This window comes from Peromyscus leucopus, chromosome 12 (assembly GCF_004664715.2).
Source record: "Peromyscus leucopus breed LL Stock chromosome 12, UCI_PerLeu_2.1, whole genome shotgun sequence".
Taxonomy (NCBI): Eukaryota; Metazoa; Chordata; class Mammalia; order Rodentia; family Cricetidae; genus Peromyscus; species Peromyscus leucopus.
Genome location: NC_051073.1, coordinates 69,160,424 through 69,181,571, shown reverse-complemented (window position 1 = coordinate 69,181,571; position 21,148 = coordinate 69,160,424). Strand labels below are relative to the sequence as shown.

General features: G+C 40.3%; 1 protein-coding gene across 1 annotated transcript; it reads left to right on the top strand.

Annotated features, from left to right (window-relative positions):
- Positions 1 to 314: 314 nt before the first annotated feature.
- Positions 315 to 20,540, top strand: Cldn16 (claudin 16). Its single transcript, XM_028875159.2, is given in 6 exon segments — positions 315 to 822; positions 11,147 to 11,249; positions 15,973 to 16,044; positions 16,047 to 16,136; positions 19,311 to 19,502; positions 20,316 to 20,540. Coding segments are annotated over 6 exon segments (705 nt in total). The 5' UTR covers positions 315 to 708; the 3' UTR covers positions 20,450 to 20,540.
- The last annotated feature ends 608 nt before the right edge of the window (positions 20,541 to 21,148 follow it).

The window sequence follows — 21,148 nt, the reverse complement described above, 5'->3', positions numbered from 1 at the left end:
CGAGCCACACTCATCTCCATAAGTGTGTCCAAATGTTATGTGTCAATAAAGAAAAAACAATAACTCACATGTGCACATTTGTTCCCAGGCCTGACCTGAAAGGTTAGGTAGGGTCCTTGGCCCTGCCTCCTGCCAAGTGTTCTGCCCAACACTTTGGAATGTGAACTTGCTTGAGCTAGTACCTTCTTAGCATAATTTCACTGGTGGCTTGTCTGTCTAAGGTAGTCGGGGGATATTAAAATAGTCTAACAATAAAATCGCAATCAGTCAACCATACAGCCACCTTCCAAGGGGGAGGAGAACAGCTCCCTCTCCTAAGGGCCTGAGAAAGATCAGTTTACAGGCTCCAGCCCTGCCGGGGATCCTTCCTCCGTCCTCCATCTTGGCACAGCCACAGGCCTCTGTGACCATACGTTCCCATTAGCTCACAGCCAGGGCTCCATCTCCCATGCACCATAATGTGCTCAGTTATTCCCCTGCCCTGGCTTCTGATTGGGAGCCTAGCAGCTGGATAGTGACCTCCAGGACCCTCGCTCGATTACAGCCTGTTTGTACAAGTCTTTCTGCCGTTTAAGGTGCCTGCAAGAGGGGTGTGAGGAACAGTAAGAGACTGGGCACTCTTGGCCCCAGGGACCGGCATCAGAGGCCAATAGCATTCCAGCTGGGCTGGCATCTGCCCATGTGTCTCTTCGCGGGTTGCTTGCTGCCATGAGGGATCTTCTTCAGTATGTTGCCTGTTTCTTGGCCCTTTTCTCCACCGGGTTTTTGATTGTGGCTACCTGGACAGACTGTTGGATGGTGAATGCTGATGACTCTCTAGAGGTAAGAAGCCAGTAATCTCGGTTTTGATCTAAAACTCCTGTCAGCCTTACTGCCAAACCCAAACCAGTGTGTTTCGTAGGATTAATGTGAGCAAAGATAGCCAGCAAGGGTAAATTGATCCTTAATGAATCTTAACATTGTGAGCTTATTTAAACCCTAACACTAAGTGGTTATGCCATAAGTACTGTTGTCCCATTTCACAGATGAGGTAATTAAATAATCCATCTATTTTTCTAAGGGCAATTTTCACAAGTATAATTATACCTCTCCCTTTTTTATTTAGCAAGCTAAGCACTGGGACAGTCCCAGCCTTTTTTTTTTTTTTTTTCTAAGATAAATGTGCCAACCTTGATAGCAGATGTCCAACTCCTGTGAGAGACATTCCAAAGCTAATTATCTGAGGTGTTGAGCAAGTGAATTCTGTGCAAGACTTTCTGAAAGAGAGAAAGTAATCCCAGCTCTTTGGGAAAGGAACTCAAGGTGTCTAAAACCACTAAGTTGATGCAGCACGGGGACAAGTTACTTTAAGCAGGAGGAAACTTGGGGAAAAGTCTTCCCGGTGCCTCTCAGCGTTCAGGAACAGCTGTGGACTTAAGAACTCCACTTAAGCTTAAACATGGTTACATTGCAGCTGCTATCACTTAGGGTGAGATAACTGGGTGAACTTACCCTTGGGAATTTGATTTTTTTTTCTCATTGAAAAAAAAAATTGTAAAAAGGAAAGTTCAGAAGTTTTTACTGTGGTATAGTAAGTAGGGATATGAGCAAGGCAGAGCTGAACAAAATTCAGATCTTCAAAATTTTTCCTTGGTGGGACTGAGAAAAATGCAGGTCAGACAAATATTATGGAGTGAGGAACTCAGAAGAGGGAGAGGTTAGTCTATCTTTTCTTTTCTGTGTGTCCTGGGGGAATGGTCTAAACCCCCAATGCTCTGGTGTCATGTCTATGAAGGCTAAGGAAGATCTGGGGGGAGCTGACATGTTTTTATGTGACTTCTGTCTATTAGACTCTTAAGCTGGTGTTAGAAGTGAAATTCACATTTTTTTTCCCCTGTTTCATTGTGGAATCTTTGCCATTCTGTGTGTGTGTGTGTGTGTGTGTGTGTGTGTGTGTGTGTTTAAATTTCTTCTGATTTCTACATGACATTTCAAAACCAATGACGTTATAAATGCCTCTTTAATGCTGAGAGTTGATGTGTTCCAAAAACTGTTATAAAATTGAAGTCCTCTGGGTCGTCTGCTTTGCAGTGAGTCCGGGGATGCAGTAATGAAGCAGGGGGAAAAGTGCCCTTTGGACAGTGCTCAGGGCAAAGTGTAGATCTAACACTCTGCTACTGTTAGTTTGTCATTATTCAGGCTGCCAGTCATTGGTGATCAATAGAAAAATAGGTTGCACTTGAGTATACTTTAAATTGAGTTTTAAAAAATGTTTTTAAAATATGTAAAATCCCACCCAAAGCCTCTGATTAAATATTTTCTGAAGCAGTTTGAAAGTCTTGTTGCTCTGAGTGAGAAAGTTGTTAACCTTCTCCGTTGAGAAATAGAGTCTGAAGAAGAGCCAGGCTTGCTGAGAGGGAGGCAGGAACACTGGCGTGGAAACAGCGTCTCCCTTTCACTGTAGCTTGTCAATCAATTTGCCCTCCACATTGCACAAGAACATCCACCAGTTCAAAGGAATGAGATGAGCAGCCCAGATTATTCACTTTAAGTAAATCCTAACCTTGGAAAAGCTGATATTTCTTAACGTCTTTTCCATTTCCTCTCAGTGAAATGTGTTGTCCATAGAGGCTGCACGTGGAAACTACCCTGTCTGTACTAGCCTCAGCTCTTCTTTCACGATCCCCATCTATCAATATTTTTAAAGAGACATCAATCTCTCTCAATAATTTCTTTAATTGGTCAGGACAAAATTCGATATTTTCTGCAAAAGTTAGAAGGTCCTGATCATCATTGGCCCATTTAGGCTGTTCTCTGTCTTTTACTTAACCACCACTAGTCCACACTAACATTTTACCTTCTTTAAACAATTGTTGGTGGGGAAGAAAGTAAGTGCAATAAAAATATGTAGATAAAACCATTGGAAGCAGCAGAGGAAGTATTCTGGCTCATGGCCTTGTTAGTATAAACATGTGGGTTGGAAAATTGGTTCTATGGTTCAGTTCAACTCGGCAAATACATAAATTGTATGTCATGAAGAAGCACGGTGCCCATGATACTGAAAGAGGCAACGATAAGGCCGGAATGCATCTTGCCTTTCAGGAAGAGACGCTGAGTGCAGGTGGAAAAAAAAGATAAGCATGAACTATAACAAATGACACAGATCAGTTCATATTTGAGGAGTAAATGAGCAGAATACCATCGGAGCAGAGATGAGCAAGCTGTCCTTTCCCATTAGGCGTATTGAAATGGGTCTTGCGGAAGAACGGGCTCTCAACATAAGCCTCCAAACGATGCGATTTCAAAGCGTAGGAATGGCAGCAGGGGCTTTGGATGACAGGCCAGTGTGGTAAAAATACAGAATGAGGGAAAGCTCCTGGCTTGTAAAAAGAATATAACTCAAAGCAAGAGGCAGAAAGAAAGGCACAAGGAAAGATATTCTTTGGTTTTACTATGATGCACCTGCCTTGAAGGGTGAAATTCTTTGTATTCAATAAAAACATTAGGACAAAAGAAAGCACCCAGGAAGAACAGTGGGCAGGACCCTAAACAATGGGCTGAGATGCTCTCCTGCCCTCACTATAACCTTAAGTCTGTTGTTCCTGGGAAGAGATGGGTGCTGAAGAGAAGGGGCCGAGGTTTTTCAAGCCTGCAGTCACTCAGCTCTTAGCGCATATTAACTGCCTTCTCTCAGGCGAAGACACACTTTGTCTTCAGTTTTCTTTCCTCCAATGTAAGATGGAGTTAAATTCAGGGGTCCCTTTTGTCACCGTCCTCTTTAGCATCTGGATGCCCCGACTGTCTGCAACCCCTGAGCAATGGTTAGTTATTAAGGGACCAAAGATACGAAGAGCTTCCTTAGGAAAGACAGCAATAACATCAACAACAGAACCTCCATTGGGAATTTAGTGTGACTATTCTCTCGCTTCACTCTATTCCGTATACTCATTTCTCATCCCTCCCTTGCCACATCCTGGTCTTCAACATCTCCCCCACATCCTGTGACTTCTTTCTCCCTCCTTCCTCTTTCCCTCATCTCCTTTCCTTTGTTTTTTTTTTTTTTATCCTTCTCATTTCCTTCTCTCCTTTCCTCTTTATGTTCATTCTATCTCCTCTTGCCCCACAAACATTCCTGAGCATCTACGGTAGGGCTGTCACTGGAGTGGCTCCCTGGTTATTGGGGTTGTGCACTCTGAAGCATCTGAGGGTGATTCTCAGTGTAGTGGGGGACATGAATTGGTGAACACACGGTTCCAGTTCGGTGTGTCAAGTGCTACGCTTGAGGATGAGCAGCCATGAGTGAACATTATGCTCTGCTTTGGATACTCAGAGGAGTCTTCTGAGAAGTTTCCTCTAAAGTAGGGCTGCAAAAGCAAGTGAATGAACCAGAGGAGAGAGTGTTTGAACTAAACATCGGGAATGCACAGAGCTATAGGCAAGGTAGTGTTGTATGTTTGTGGTGTTGTCCATATTTTCTGATGTAGACAGGAAATTATGGGGTTAGGTAATCAAAGGTTTAAAGTCTTATGCAAAATATAGGTCTGATCCCCATAGGCAAGAGTGCCTCACTGTAGGCAAATATATACATGTCTTTTAAAAATATCAGCCTTTCTGGCTGCTCCTGGTGGATGTTTCAAGGGGGCAAAACAAGCTATAAAGAGACCATTTAGAGAATGTTTGCATAAATAAGGAGGAAAACAGAAGTTGTTTGAACCATAATGGTAGTAAGTGTAGAAAGATGTGGAAAGGTGTGGGAAACTGTATTTCAGATGGGTAGGGTTGGTGATGGACTGCCTGTGCTAAAGAAGGTAATGGGGAGAAAGAAGCCTAGGTTGAAATCCACCTTACCAACTTGGGGTCGCTGGCAGGATTATGGGATCACTTACCCAGTGGTCAAATGGAAATATGAATTTCTATACTGAAGTTATGGAGCATGCTCTCCGCAACACCATAATTTTTTTTCCCCCTGGCTTAGCTTAGCATGGCGGCAGAAAGAGTTTGTCAGTGGGGAAGTATATAGACTAGACCCAATGTCAGAAGTACCCAGGTTAAATTTCATTCGTCTCCCCTATAGGGAGAAAGGTAACTCCTCTGACATAGCTTCTTGTGAGGGTTAAATGAGCCTGTGCATTACAAAGTATTTACCACAGCATCAGGTAAACACAGATCAGCCAATAAGCGTCAGATATATTATGATTAATTTATAGTTCATTGTTTTGTTTTGTTCTGGGGGAGGAGATGACATTTTGTGTAATGCTCTCTGAACTGAGAGATTGAAGACTGAAGTTCTGGCCTCATTTCTGCTATCGATCCTCTCAAAGGAATGTTGTTTGTTTCTCTGGGCAGTGATTTGCCCAGCTTTATACTTATGACTGATTATTGCTTAACTTGAGGAGCAAGGCAGACAATGGGGTCCCATAGCAGAAGCTATCTGTCTACCTGTGAATGCTTACAATAAACAAGGGTTAGGAGGATTAATCACATTATTATGATGCTAACTCTCTTGCAGGATGTGTAGTTATTTATTATCTTGCAGGAGTAGAAACAATACTTTCTTAAGAAAGTTGCTGGTCTCTCCATTACCAGAAGGAGGAAAAAAAAAATGTTTGCGTAGGATGATTCAATTTCCAGTTAATTTTTTGTTAATTATTTCCTGGGAATTGCTATACTCTGAGCACTGTTATGATTAAATTTTTATTACTTCAAAAGAAGGTTGTTCACATTAGAATTTATTTCAACCTCATAATCAGGTTTTCTCCTGAGATTTCTATTTGCCTTACTGATGTTATAATTCTTCTAGACATAAAGTATGTATTAAAATTATTATATATAATATGTGCACTGATTATTTATATACCAGTTTGCCTCCTGTTTTATTTTAAGTTCTTTTAGCAGACGTTTGAGGCTGCATAAATTCCTATGCAGTTTATGATTTCCTACTGCACTGAGGTCCACATGAGCTTAGGATGCATTTGTACACATGAACTCAGGGAGAATGTGCTATAATATGTAGCATATTGCTGAGGGAATGAATGAAAGATGATTAAAAATAATTTATTTACTTTTATTTTATGTGCATTGGTGTTTTACCTGCATGTATATCTGTGTGAGAGTGTCAGATCTTGGAGTTACAGATGGTTGTGAGCTGCCCTATGGGTGCTGGGAATTGAACTTGGGTCCTCTGGAAGAACAGCCAGTGCTTTTAACTGCTAAGCAACCTCTCCAGCCCCCAAAAGATGATCTTTAAAAACTGACATTGAACCCTAAGTAAGAAGTATGTCTATGGCGAAACAACCATATTTTTAAAAAGCAGGGTCTTATACCTTGCTACAATTTAAAGAACTAATACATGCATTTGCCCCATCATTTTAGTAAGAACATTTTGTTTTGTAAGAACTAAAGATCTATTCCCTGTGGCTGTTTAGTGAGGCTGACGAAAAAGTGGATTTGGCCTAAATGATGAGGCTTTTCTGCTTGGTTCTTCAAAGAGAGAAAATTTTATATAGAAAGGGAAAAACCTAACTGTTACTGAAATATAATTTGTCACCTCTGACACTGAGCAAATTTTTTAAGACAGTCTTTAATGTATGCAACAAGAGAATTATATCAAAATCGAAGTGTTCTCATAGGTTCTGGGGTGGGGGTCAAGTCATTTAGTCATGGAGGGGTCTGGCAGCCTGTGCCATAGGACAGAATCTTTAGAAGACAACTGCTTCGACATTCTCAATACTGATATGATTTCTAAAGGTTTTTAGAGAAACACTAAGTCAGTGTAAATCTCCAGTTAGAATATAGTTTTTCATCTCCTGAACTTAACTGTTACAGTTTGTTGATTTTGCTTAAAAAGCACACACACACACACACATCAGTACAACCCAACGCCGTATCTTCTTTCAGGTCTTTCAGTCGATCATATCTGCAAACAGGGCCATGGTCACTGACTGGTTGGCTGTCACTCATCCTGTTTTGTCTGGTGGTCCATCTTTGTAATTGCAGAACTCAAGAGTTTGAGACAGGAGGATGGCTGCAAGTTCCAGTATAGCTTGGGCTAATGAACTGAATCTCTGTTGCATCAAACCAAAAGAAAAAGATGAGTTAACAACTGAGCATATGTACATAAGGAGCAAAATGTGCATCGTGTAGTATTGGCCACTTTGCATTTCAGATCTCAAAGCAGAGTTAATATGCATTTGTGTGGGTTGACAATAATTGACAGACTTTTTCTCCAGTAAATATCTATTGAGCATCTGTTATATACCAAGAAGGGGATTAACAGGATCCTTGAAACAAGGAGTCACATCTGCCTTGCTGTTGCTGTATTCCCAACATTAGTTGACATGGCAATTAGAACATGACAAGCATTCAGTGATACAGATTAGAACAAGACATTGTACACAAATTCTTGGGGAATCACAGAGTAGGAAGAGAGAAACTCCAGCTAGAAAGAGCATAGAGGGGTGCCTTATAGAAGAAGGAATGTCTTTGAAGGGGGTGGGGCTTGAATTCCAGGTAGAAATTTGACAGCAAGGAACATCATTTTTAGTATAGACCAAGTGTGAATCATTCAGTATACTGAGGAACCAGGCAGCTACTGTGTATGAGTGAAATGGACTTTGCAGGGACATGATGAGAACAACCTCACTTAGATGACAAGCAGCCACCCACTCATGCTAAATGTTGCCATCCACAAGGAGGCCAGGAGACGAAGCTACCCACGCGAGCAAGGGAAGCCAGGTGTCTGGGCTCTCTGCGGCATCTCTCCACTGGAGTATTGACAAGTAGTCGGGAGATGCGCTGTGGCTTCTGCTTTCCTGATGCTTTGGAACACTTCATCTCCTTGTGTGGGAAATGATCCCCATCTCACTCTTGGGAGCAACGACGACGTCACTGAAGCAAAAATCCCTTCAGCATTGCTGCCTGTGTTATTTATAAACACACCGAGTGCATGTTAAAAGGAGTAAGCTCAACATTCGAATTTCCTATTTCAAATGACCCTGTGAGATTAAAATGATTAGTTCCAATTTTATAGTTTTTGCCCTTTAAGAAAGGTTAGCTACACTATTTAAGCACTAGTTAGCCTTTAAAGAACCTTATTTTAAGGCTTTCAAGAATTTCTGTTGACTTACCTTGTAAAACAGTTAAATAAGCCGTTTTATCGCAGCCGGTGAGGCTGGCTGAAAGTGATAGACTGTAGCAGGAGGGCTTTCCTAAAATGATAACATAAAAATCTTTTAACCTTGTCTTTTGTGCACAAAGGCACCTTTAAGGGCGTCTGCAGTAAGTGCCGTATTAACACACAAGTTTAGTTAATTACAGCCACTATTCTCACGTATCTTAGCTGAGTGTGAATACCAAGCAATTTAACAGTATGCCCCTGAGCATTAATACCTAATGGAATTGGATTCCTTGTTTCCTCTAATGACCTCATTGCTTTTCGAAATATGGTCATGGCAGGTAAATGATCAATAGCCTTGAAATTGACACCGGTACTGGATTATAGCTGAATACCCTTATTATTAAGGATTGTGTGAGTTACATCATGTGTAGCAGGAGTGATCATGTATATTGCAGCATGAATGTTTTCTTGGATGATTTAGACGGTAGGAAAATGTAAAAATTCACTGTTTGATCACGGAGCAATGCCTTCATATCCATAGTGTACCATTCAAGTTAGGATAAACTGAATCTGTGAGATGAGAGACTGAGGACACGGACTACCAAGGCCTGCTTTCCTTCCTAGGCTAGTGTGTCAGTGTGTACCCTAACTGTATCAGTTTCCTGAGGCAGCCATCATAAATGACCTTAAGGGAATCATTCTCTCATAGTCCTGAAGGCCCAAACTTTAAAATCAAGATCTTTGCAAGGCTTCATTTTTGCCTCTGATGCTCCAGGGAGACTTGCTCTGGATCTTTCCAGATTCTAGTGGCTCTGAGTTGTCCGTGACTTGGGACTCTGATGTGACTCCCATCACTGCCGTGTTCCTGTGGCCTCCTCTGTGGCCTGCTTCTCTTCCTCTGCCTGTGTGCCTTTCATTTGTGGACATATGATAAGGACACCATTATCCATTAGTTCAGGATCCATCAGTACAACCCAACGCCATATCTTCTTTCAGGCCTTTCAGTCGATCGTATCTGCAAAGAGGGCCATGGTCACCGACTGGTTGAACCTTTTAGAAGGCTGTCACTCATCCTGTTTTGTCTAACTTTCTTCTGTCATCATTTTTAGTGAAACTCTATATAATTTAATTACTTAATTCATGGTGTTTAAAAATGTGTTAGCATTTTCATTTGAGCTAATAATTTATCCTATGTATTAGTGATTTTTAATACTTTTAATCACCCTATTATTATCTCCTGTATACAGGTGAGGAAATTGAAATTTAAAAAAAAAATGGAAGATCTTGCCCAAAATTACAACAAAGCTATTAAAAGTGTCAGTCTGTGTTTCAAGCTCATGCTCATGTATGTGTATATGTGCATATCTTTCTTTTAGAAATCATCGTGTCAGCTTGCACCAGATTGGTTTTCTTCCTATGAACCTTGAACTCTGTGTTTCTCTAGGTCAGATAATCGTCCATAAAATCTACAGCATTACCGGAGGGACAGCCTGCCAAAGTGGTGATTTGAAGAATGAGAACCTTGGCATGAGAATCATGTTAGGGCCACTTCACCAAAGGCTGTCTTCCAACATTCAAGTACCAAGTCCTGGATACCTTAGCTTGAAATAGATTTTTTTTAAATGTGTTTTAAGCACACCACAAGCAAAGCTTGGGAACACACACATACACCTATAGTTCATTTGGAGTTTTCTCTACTGCATTATTAATGACTGTGCTGTTACAGTATTTCCCTTTCCCATGCCTCCATTTCCCTATTTGTGAATGGATGATAATATCTCATTCACGCTATTTAAGAAACAAATGGCATGATAATATACTTCAATAGCAGATGCTTTAAAGTATAGACTCAATATGATCGTTAATCATTACCAGTTACAAGTAGTTTACACAAAAAGCAATAATGAGAGTATCCGTAGAGTTTTATCAGGCTCCAAGCAGAACATGGGCGAGAGTTTCAGAGTTGCTATATTACTATGCTCATGTTAATGTGATTTTCTTTTTTGAAAAATATTTGTCTGTCCTCTCCCTCCTATGGGTACCATTTCAGCACCTCTCCCTTTGTGGCTGTTCCCCCACCCTACTGTGTTATTTATTCTTTGGGAATGGGGTGTAAAGTGGGACTTTCCAGAGTAATGCTAAAAGTTTTCTAGGCTAGCTTTAGATTTCCAAGGTAATAGGGTATGTTATGGAGGCTGAAGAAACAATCATATTGTCTCTGCTCCATATTCATGACTCTGTCAAGAACACTTGAAACGGCTGTCTGCTGAGATGTTTACCACTGTTTTTTAAAAAGTTTATGGTGACTTCCAGTCCCCCAATAAAGGATTAGAAGACTCACGGCGCGGGGACCGTTTAGCTCTAAGTGGACATTGTCATCTGCAGGCTAATCCCAAGTAAAAGTGGTTGACACCTGTCAAATTACATTAGATCACTTCTTGATTCTTTTATATTCATGTCATAGCTTCAACATTTGTAATATGTCAGTATAGCAGGCAGGAAGATGATCAGAGATTCTCAGTCATTTATTGCTGCCTTTTTCCTTTATTGGTTTTCTTTGCTAATTTTAAATTTATGAACCTCATATAAAACAGCATCTTTCTTCATGAAAGTCAATGTCTGTAATGAAGATGAATTAATGTGCATTGCTGATAGACTTGAGACATTACCATTACCATCTATTGTTTTATAGATTTATTTATGAGTAAATGTTAGGACATGGAAGTGAAATGGATTGTCTTTATGTTAAAGCATGACTCAAAGACAGAAGAATATATTTAGTTCTGGTTTCATCCCTTTCAGCCATGACTTATTTCTCCACATGCCCCCTCCAGTCAGGAAGTAAATTCATTTCTTGGCTTAGAAAGCCTTTAATTGTCATCGTTTAAGGGAAACTAATTCTAATGTGCATTGCTTTACAAATAGAATTCTAATCATGCCTGTAAAAACTGTACTTTGCTAGCAAATATGATAGCAGAGTTTCCATTTGACCACGAAGAAATGAAGTGGGCTTCATGAGTTGTTTCACACAGTGTCTTTTCCCACCTCCAGGTGAGCACAAAATGCCGAGGCCTCTGGTGGGAGTGTGTCACCAATGCTTTCGATGGGATACGAACCTGTGACGAGTATGACTCCATATATGCAGAACACCCCTGTACGTACACTGCAAACCTTCCTTTTTGCCAGGAAGGGTTTGCCAAGGGATACTGAGCTCAAATTTCTATTTGTTTATGTTTACTGCTATACAGTATTGGTGATTTAATTTGAAATATTGGTGATTAGAAATTGATATCATTTTTTGAAATGTGCATTGAACCATGTTTATCATATTTCACCTTTCCCCTTGATTTTGTAAATCCTTTTATAGTAAAAATATTGTCTCATCTATGTGACAAGGGACCTGACAAAATGCCTTATATACAGTGGGCTCATAGTAAATATTTCAATAATTTATTCAAAAATTACCCTTTGGGTGTTGTGATTTTATCATTAGAACTGACAAGGTAGATGAATAGCATTCATAGATGTGTTACAACTATGACTTAGCTCAAGTGGGAAATTTCCTGGGTTTTCTTTTCCCAACTGAAGATTTGCTAAGATAGAGTATCAGATGCAGAGAGAGATCTAAGATAGAGTATCAGATCAGGACATGAGTGCCAGAGAGAGAGGGGGGGGGATATTGAATCAGGACATGAGAACATCAGTAAATGTGAGAGATCGTCACCCTCAGTGTTGGAGTCGATTCTTTCATCTTACTTTCTTTTAGCTCTAAATCCTACCTTGATATTTCCAAGGCCATGTTCTTATAAATAAAGCAATCTTTAAATTAGCAATCCCTTGTTGATGGCCTCAATCCTTCTCTGAGGCATTGATTTATTTGCTTAGAACTTTGAACCATGCCCAGAAATACCAGTCCTGCTACTAAAGGCAAGTGCTATTAGTACCTTTCAAAGCCAATGATGGGTGGTAGTGCCCCATGAGAAGATAAATGAAAAGTAGGTCCTGTATAATGCTCTTTTTCCCCAGATATCTGTTTTAGTCCAGAAAAAAAAAAAAAAAACTTAAACAGAGAAATCTTCAAAAAAAATCTTCATCTCTATTTTTGGAGTTAGGTGTCTGAAATATTTTTTACCATAATTTGTAAAGCTTTTTTATTAAATTTTTGTTTAGAAAAGATTTTTTTTGGATTAAAATTTTTTATTCATTTTACACACCAACCACAGATGCCCCCTCTCACCCTTCCCTCACTCCCCTCACCTACCCTCCAAAAGGGTAAAGCCTCCCATGGGGAGTCAGTAAAGCCTGGTACATTCAGTTGAAGCAGGACTAAGCCCCTCCCCGCTGCATCAAGGCTGAGCAAGGCATCCCACCATAGGTAGTGGGCTCCAGAAAGCCAGCTCATGAATGAGGGATCGATCTTGATCCTACTGCCAAGGACCCCTCAAACAGACCATGCTACACAACTGTCTCCCATATGCAGAGGGCCTTGTCCAGTCCCATGCAGGCTCCACAGCTGTCAGTCTAAAGCTCGTGAGTTCCTACGAGCTTGGTTCAGTTGTCTCCGTAGATTTCCCCATCGTGATCCTGATGCCCTTTGCTCATAGAATCCCTGTTCCCTCCTTTCGACTGGACTCCAGGAGCTCGGCCTGGTGCTTGGCTGTGGATCTCTGCATCTGCTTCCATAGGTTACTGGATGAAGGCTCTATGATGACAGTTAGGGTATTCACCAATCTGATTACCAGGGTAGGCCAGTTCAGGCACCCTCTCCACTATTGCTAATAGTCTAATCTGGGGTCATCGTTGTGGATTCCTGGGAATTTCCCTAGCACCAGATTTCTCCCTTACCCCATAATGTCTCCCTCTATCAAGATATCTCTTTCATTGCTCTCCAACTCTGTCCCAGCTAGACCATCCCATTCCTTCATGTTCTCATCCCCCATTCTCTTCCCTCTATTGCCCACCCCCATCCACAGTTTATTCATAGAAATCTCATCTATTTCCCCTTCCCAGGGCAAACCAGGCATCCCTATTAGGGTTTTCTTTGTTTCCTAGCTTCTCTGGAGCTGTGGGTTGTAGTCTGATTATCTTTTGCTTTACATCTAATATCCACTTATGAGTAGGTACATACCATGGTTGTCTTTCTGAATCTGGGTTACCTCACTCAGGATGAGCTTAAAAAAGTTTTAAGACTCCTCCATTTCCTCCCTATATTCAGTTAGTTCTATCTACACAGACACACACAGACACACAGACACAGACACACACACACACACACACACACACACACACACACACACACACACAAATAACCAACATGATTTGATGAATAGGAATGACCAAGCTTTCAGACTATTCTAAAAATGCAATGTGTAGACAAAGCCAACAAGACAAACATTTATTTATTTTCTTAATTATTTATTTACCATGTTGTTTGTTTATTCATTTATTTATTTACTTATTTATGGGGGTGGGGGTGGGGGCATGGACGTGCCGTGGTGCAGTTGTGAAGGTCAGAGAGTTAGTTCATTCCTTCTTTTTGGGTTTCAGGGATTGAAGTCAGGTCTTCAGGCTGGGAAACAAACCCCTTTATCTGATGAGTCATCTTGTGGGTCTGAGAAGACAATCAAGAATTAGAACTTTTAAATGTTGGTACATACAGTGGTGGAAGAAGACCTAGAACTTTTCTTAAGGAAAATAACTGTTGATATTTTAATATGCTACTTTTAATGCTTTGCTTGTGCTATCTCATATCTGTCCTTTGTTCTTGCTTAAGTTTTCATGAGTTGAAGACCTTTCACTTTTATTTAAATATTGTCATATGTTTAAAGACAGTGATGATAAAGATGTGTTCTGGAAAAATAACATCTCTATATTCTATTGGTTAGGATGCTATCTATGAGGAGTAGAGATTTCTCCTCATTTTATCCTAAATTCATAGAATCGAAGTTCGATAACTACTACAATTTGCCCTGTATACCTAGGGTGTGTGACTCCAGATGGACATTTGTCCTGTGGGGCTTCTCTTCACAAAAATATTTGAGCAACCCAGATAAAGAAAGCTAACCCTGTTCTGGTAGCCAGAACTCAACCCCCTCCAAATGAAATTCTTCCATAGCCAGCCTGAACATTTTGCTTGTAGGTCTGCCTTCCTGGAACCAGGCTGACCATGGGCTCAAATCCTAGAGTTTCACAAAGACCCTCTGTATGGAACAGACGATGGAGAGTCTCTAGAGGAGAGGAAACTAGGGCCTATGTAGATATGGATGAAATCAGACTAACTCATCCTATTGGCATTAATGGCCTTGGGTGGGGCAAAGTTTTCTCAGTAAGGGGCCCACTCTTCTATGCCAGAGATAATCAAGAAGGTGTGTTGAAATAAAGGAAAGTAAAACAATCTAGCTCACAAAGCTTAATATTCTTAATCTTTCTTTTGGTTTTGAGGCAGGGAAGTCAATGTAATAGGGACTTGAGGCAGCTGGTCCCATTACACTCACAATTGGGATGCAGAGAAAAGGGAACACTTGAGGTCTGTTCACTTCATCCTGCTCACATAGCCCATGACTCAAACCTAGGAAACAGTGCTGTACACTTTCAAGATGGGTATTTTCCATCTCAGTTAACTTCACTGATGAATCCTTTGTAGACAGGCCTAGAGACAAAGTAATCCCCCAGTCATGTGTCTGGAGACTTGTCTCCTAGGCAATTCCAGATTCTGTCATGTTGACAGTTAGTAAGAACCATCACAATAAAAATATATGGATATGTGTAGAGTATACTCACCTGCTGATAAGGTAAGAGGAAATTTTGTGCATGTAGACAAATTGCTAAATGGTCTTATTAAATAAAAACTTGGAGCCTGATATGGGGTGAAAATCTGAGAGATCAGGGAAATAGGGAAAGCCACAGCTAATCTCACCTCACCAACTCCACAGCTTCCAAAGAGAATGTGACTTGCTGTATATCCACACCTATATTCCTTTCTGTTCTGTTCTCTCATTGGCTGTCTCAGCCCAGCTACATCACTTCCCCTATCTGCCCAGCTCTGTCACTTCCTGTCTGTCTGTATAGACCTCCAGACCTCTATGGTTGGTGCTGGGACTAAAGGCGTGTGTCACCACATTTGGCTCTGTTCCCCAGTGTTGCCTTGAACTCACAGAGATCCAGACAGATCCCTGCATCCCAATTGTGCATCCTTGCATCCCAAAGTGTGCTACTATTGCCTGACTTCTGTGTTTACTTATAATGGCTGGCTTTTTCCTCTGATCTCCAGGCAAGCTTTACTTATTAGAGCACAAATAAAATATCACCCCAGGTATGCTGATTTTTTTTTCTTCTGCAGGTATATCACACACATCTTAAAATTTTAAACAGGGAAAATTGGCTGTGTTTCCACAAACATAAGCCAGAATTTTATTTCCTCACTGGAAAAAAATATTTAAAGACAGGGAGGTTCCAGATTATTATGTATAAAATATAATTAGTATGTAATGAAAGGAATAAATGCATTAATCTTTTCTATGATCCAGGTAATGTAACAGTAGTTCATACGCTATTTGGGAAATAATTTCCTTTCTTTTTAGTATTTAGGAGGAAACACAAGGTCTCCTGCATGCTAGTACAGTGTTCTGTCTCTGAGCCATATCCCAGCCCTTCTTATGTAGAAGTCTGTGTAACTGTCACACAGAGTTTTGATCCCACCACAGCAGCTGCTTCGTGATAGTTTTGAATTTCATGAGAAATTACAGGTGCTCATACTGAAGCCTATATAAGTATGAGTTCTGAATTGTGGGCGTGGCCTGCTGTTGCTGTGTCTAATCTCGTGTTCTGTGATGTTCTTGTGGGAGTTACCATGTCTCCTCTTCTCCACGCTTTCCCAGTGAAGCTGGTGGCAACCCGGGCACTGATGATTACAGCGGACATTCTTGCTGGCTTTGGATTTGTCACCCTGCTCCTGGGCTCGACTGTGTGAAGTTCCTGCCTGGTGAGCCACACATTAAAGTTCGCCTCTGCTTTGTTGCTGGGACCACACTACTTATTGCAGGTACTGACTGGTTTGGTTTGTGATGTTCAGAGACTGTGAGTCCATGATCATTCTCGGGCTGTGCTACTGGAATTTATCACTTCTCCTCATTTAAGGCACCATACCTGCCTCTTCACAGCGTACAGCTCTTATATATACCATTTGTTTTAGAAAAAAAATTAAGGTTTCACTAGATACTCTTTTTTCATAAAACAATAAAACAAAAAGTCAAGTCACTTAAGAAAATCCTTGCAGGTGTTACAATAAATGCAGTCAAATTAAATGGCCCAAGATAACTAAGGATCAAAAATATTGTCTCAAATTAGTCTGCTACACACACAGGTTTTTTTTTTTTTATTTTTAATTTATATAGAAGATTTGCTAGTCATGTTACATATCAGCCACGGATTCCCCTGTCCTCCTTCCTCCCACCCTCCAGCCTTTTTAAAGCCTGTCTGCTTTGAAATTTGCAAAAAGGTCTTTCTAATTAGTTGGTAAGTGTAGCAGTGTGGTAGAAAGGGAAGGAAACATGCCCTTTTTTAATAGTTACGTGTGTGAATTGCTTGGATGAACAATTAGAATCATAAACCCAAATAATATCTAAAATAGATATTGGCAACTCTCTGGGAGGGAAGACACGAGTTTTTCAGGGGGCAAACATTTTTCAAAACACCCTTTTCAACTCATTGCCTTGCCTCCCACTTGTCGCCTTTCTCTTTTAGGTCTGGCCTTTGATACACAGTTTGTAGTTGGAATAGTGGACCCCTGTGCTATCATTTCAAACCAGTCAGTTGTTCAAGGGGCTAATCTGTGGGCTTTAGTCAGAATGGAAAAGGGATGTGATTTCTTGACCCTTTTTGACATGGTGTGAAATATGGAACAGCGATGACTAGAAAAGAAAGAGTTTTATTTTTTAACATGGGATGTGTTTATCTTCCCCTCTGCCCCCAGCACGATGAACTGAACGGCATTAGATATAGTTTACATGTGGGTATTGGCTGCATATCTGAGATAGCTCGCTGTATCTGTGGATGTTGACCGTATCTGGAATAGCCCAGTTTATATGTGAGTGTTGACTCTGAATCTGGAACAGCATGAATCCTAGTTAGGGTTACTATTGTTATGCTGAAACACCATGACCAAAAGCAAGATGGGGAGGAAAAGGCTTATTTGGCTCATACTTCCATATCATAGTCCATCATGGAAGGAAGTCAGGACAGAAGCCCAAACAGAGCTGGAACCTGGAGGTAAGAACTGATGCAGAGGCCATAGAGGGGTGCTGCTTACTGACTTTCTCATCATGGTTTGCACAGCCTGCTTTCTTTTAGAACCCAGGACCATCAGTCCAGAGATGGTACCACCCACCATAGGCTGACTCCTCCCCCATCAATCACTAATTAAGAAGACGTCCCACTACCAGAACTTATGGAGGCATTTTCATACTTGAGGTTCCCTCCTTTTTAGCTTATGTAAAATTGATATAAAACCATGTAGCACAGCAAGGTTATCTGTGGGTCTTGACTGTGTATCTGTGACATCACAGTTTATATGAGAGTGTTAACTGTGTATCTGGGATAGCATGATTACATGTAGGTGTTGGCTATGTTTCATTTGGAATAGCATGGTTACAAGTTAGTTTTGACTGCATATCTTGGACAACATGATTACATGTGGTGTTGACTGTGTGTCTGAGACAGCACAGTTTACATGAAGGTGTTGACCAGGTACCTAGAAGAGCTTCAGACAAGAGTCTTGGCAGCAGAATTTTTTTTAACAGAATGTACTTTCAATTGAAAATTAACGTAGAAGGCCTAGAGTGTAGTGGTGCATACCCTTAATCCCAGCTCTCAGAGGCAGGTGGATTTCTGTGAGTTTGAGGCCAGCCTAATCTACATGGTGAGTTCCAGGAGAGTGAAGGCTGTGTAGAGAAATCCTGTCTCAAAAAAACTGAAATTTTAAAAAGAAGAAAATTAACGTAGAATGAAAACATGTTCTGTATTATTTGTGTTTCCTGTTTTCAAATTTTGTTTTAAATATTTTCATTTATGAAATGCTCATGAGCCACATAAAGCATTTTGTTGAGGGACAAGACATATATATGATGGGAGCCTCATGAGAGCATAATGGAACTAATAATTCATTTTCCCTGGGAATGCAGTAACCGTCATATCGTCCTAGCATAAGGCATTTCTCATTTATTTGTGGCAATGTGGCACAGATGAACATACACAACTATAGAACATGCTACTTGACGATAATTGACAGTATGCTAACTGCTGATATAGTTAGTATATTTTTATCATTATTTTATAGTGTGCTCCTTCTACTTTAAAAAAAAATGTTTTCTGTAAAGCATCATACCCTGTTACAGCAGACTTCTGTCACTCATGGTTATTGCATTTCTTCACTGCATTATTTTCTCCTGATATTGACCTCAATTTAAAATTGTTTTGTTCACTGTGGCCTTGGAAGCGATGAGCTGTGATATTTTTATATACATGTAAGTGTGTGTGTGTGCACATAGGCATGACATGTAGCTCATGTATATAGCATACCACCACACAAATTTCTCTGTTAAGTGATACATGGCTAAACAAAAATAACTTTGGGAAAATGGGAAACTTTTAAAAAGAATCGTAACAATCATTTTAGAGTTACACAAACAGATGAGAACTATGTAAATGTACATTAAAAAAATTTTTTAAATGTGTTTTTTTAAAATCCATTCTTCAGTTGGGGGGTGGGGTACATCTAGGTTGTTTCCAAGTTCTGGCTATTATGAATAATGCTGCTATGAGCATAGTTAAGCAAGTGTTCTTGTGGTATGATTGAGGATCCCTTGGCTCTTGATGTAAATTGATTCCCAATTTTCTGAGAAGTTACCATACCGCTTTCCAAAGTAGCTGTACAAATTTGCACTCCTACCAGCATGGAGGAGTGTTCCCCTTACTCCACATCCTCTCCAACACAAGCTGCCCTCAGAGTTTTTTATTTTAGCTGATTTGTTTTGTGAAGAGGGACACTGAAAGGCAACAGTAGAAGCTGTCCAAACTTCAATTGTTCGTCAATCACAGTAGCAATATCACTGCTTCAGATGACACCATGCATTTTGAACAATAAGCAGGTCCTTGTGACTTAAGTCTGAAGAATGCTCTGCATTATTCCTGAACCTGCCCCCACCCATGTCTCTTTCAGGTGCCCCTGGAATCATTGGTTCTGTGTGGTATGCTGTGGATGTTTATGTCGAGCGTTCTTCTCTGATTATACACAATATATTTCTTGGGATCCAATATAAATTTGGCTGGTCCTGCTGGCTTGGAATGGCTGGGTCTTTGGGTTGCTTTTTAGCTGGAGGTCTCCTCACCTGCTGTTTGTACCTCTTTAAAGGTAAGGACAAAGCAGAGTAAGAGCTACTCTTTTATGGTTGTCTTTCCCAATCTAAAAGAAACACATCTCATAAGACCAAATGGCCCTGATATCCTTCATGGTTTCAGTTGTTCAAAGACAACTGAATTGTAGTATTCAGGGTCTATTTCTAGTAGTAGATAGTAGTGGCCAAGGAAACCCAGAGTTGAACTCTGTCTAGTATCCAAACATGCCCCAGTAGTTTATGTATAATGATCATTGTTATGCATCTAACCTCACTAAATCAATAAATTTATGTTTAGGGTTAAATGGAGAGCTTGCATGAGGGCCAACTTTTTTTGGGGGGTGGGTAAAGAACTTAATATATGATATTAGTTTTCTAAAAATCTACCTGAAACACCTAGATCTCTTCATCATAAAACAAAGGAAATTATTCAGCCACGTTTTTGATATAAAAATAACTTCAGTTTGAAATACTCAGAACTTCATCTGAGATGTAGGATTCCTAGATGATTTCAACTGAGACTCATGTGTGTGTGTGTGTGTGTGTGTGTGTGTGCGCGCAAAAGAGACAGTATATATGTGCATGTGTGTGTGTGTGTGCATATGTATATGTGTCTGTGTGTTTGAATGTGTGTGTATATATGCATATGTGTGTGCATGCATGAGTGTGTATGTGTCTGTGTGTGTAGTGTGTACACAAGCATGTGTCTATGCATGTGTGTACTGGTCTGTTTTGGAGAATAGCATATAAAATGACTCTAGTTTTTTATTTTTGAAAATTAACTGGGTCATACTTATTTTCATTTTTCTGCATTTCTCTCTTTGAAACAGATGTGGGACCCGAGAGGAACTACCCTTATGCCATGAGGAAGCGCTATTCCACCGCAGGTGCTTCCATGGCCAAATCCTACATGGCTCCTCGGACAGAGACAGCGAAAATGTATGCTGTAGACACCAGGGTGTAAAACCGGCCAAATGTCAATCTGTGCTTTATGTTGTTGTTTAATTAATCAATCAATGTGTTCAAGTTAATAAAAGTAACTGATCAATCTTGGAGCATTTTGTTAACATTTCAAATTCAACTCATTAATTGCTGGGTCAATCAAAATATTTGATTCTGCTGTCACATCTCCTATGAATCTTTCTACTGTTCCCTCACAGGAGCACTGTATTTTGAGTTAAGGCTGGTAGAATGTAGAAATATGTTTCAGATATCTTTATTGCTTTTGAAGATTATGACGTGGTGATATTAAAGTGAAATGATGCTTCAGAAACACCAGGCAATTTTAAACAGGTCCAAGGTTCTAATTTTGAAAGGATCGAGGAGCTCTTAGCTGTTCCTGACTCAAAGCACAATTTTTATATTCTCAGGGAATTCGTCAATAACTCAAAGGAAGGTTATTGTTCTAAATTTAAACTTGTATATCAGAATCTAACATATTCAAATATTATTAAAATGGAAGCAGAAAATGCCAGCCTCATGTAGTAGCCTCCAGTGGGAGCTGCTGATGGGAGCTTCCCTTCCACACTCTAAATGTCAATGGCAAATGCTAAATTGACGTTGGAGTCAAGGGTGATTTCTCCTCACTAATGCAAGAGCATAATTTTCGTAGCACCCCAAATCTGCCTATACACTGCCAAATTATGTTCTGTTGTATAATGAC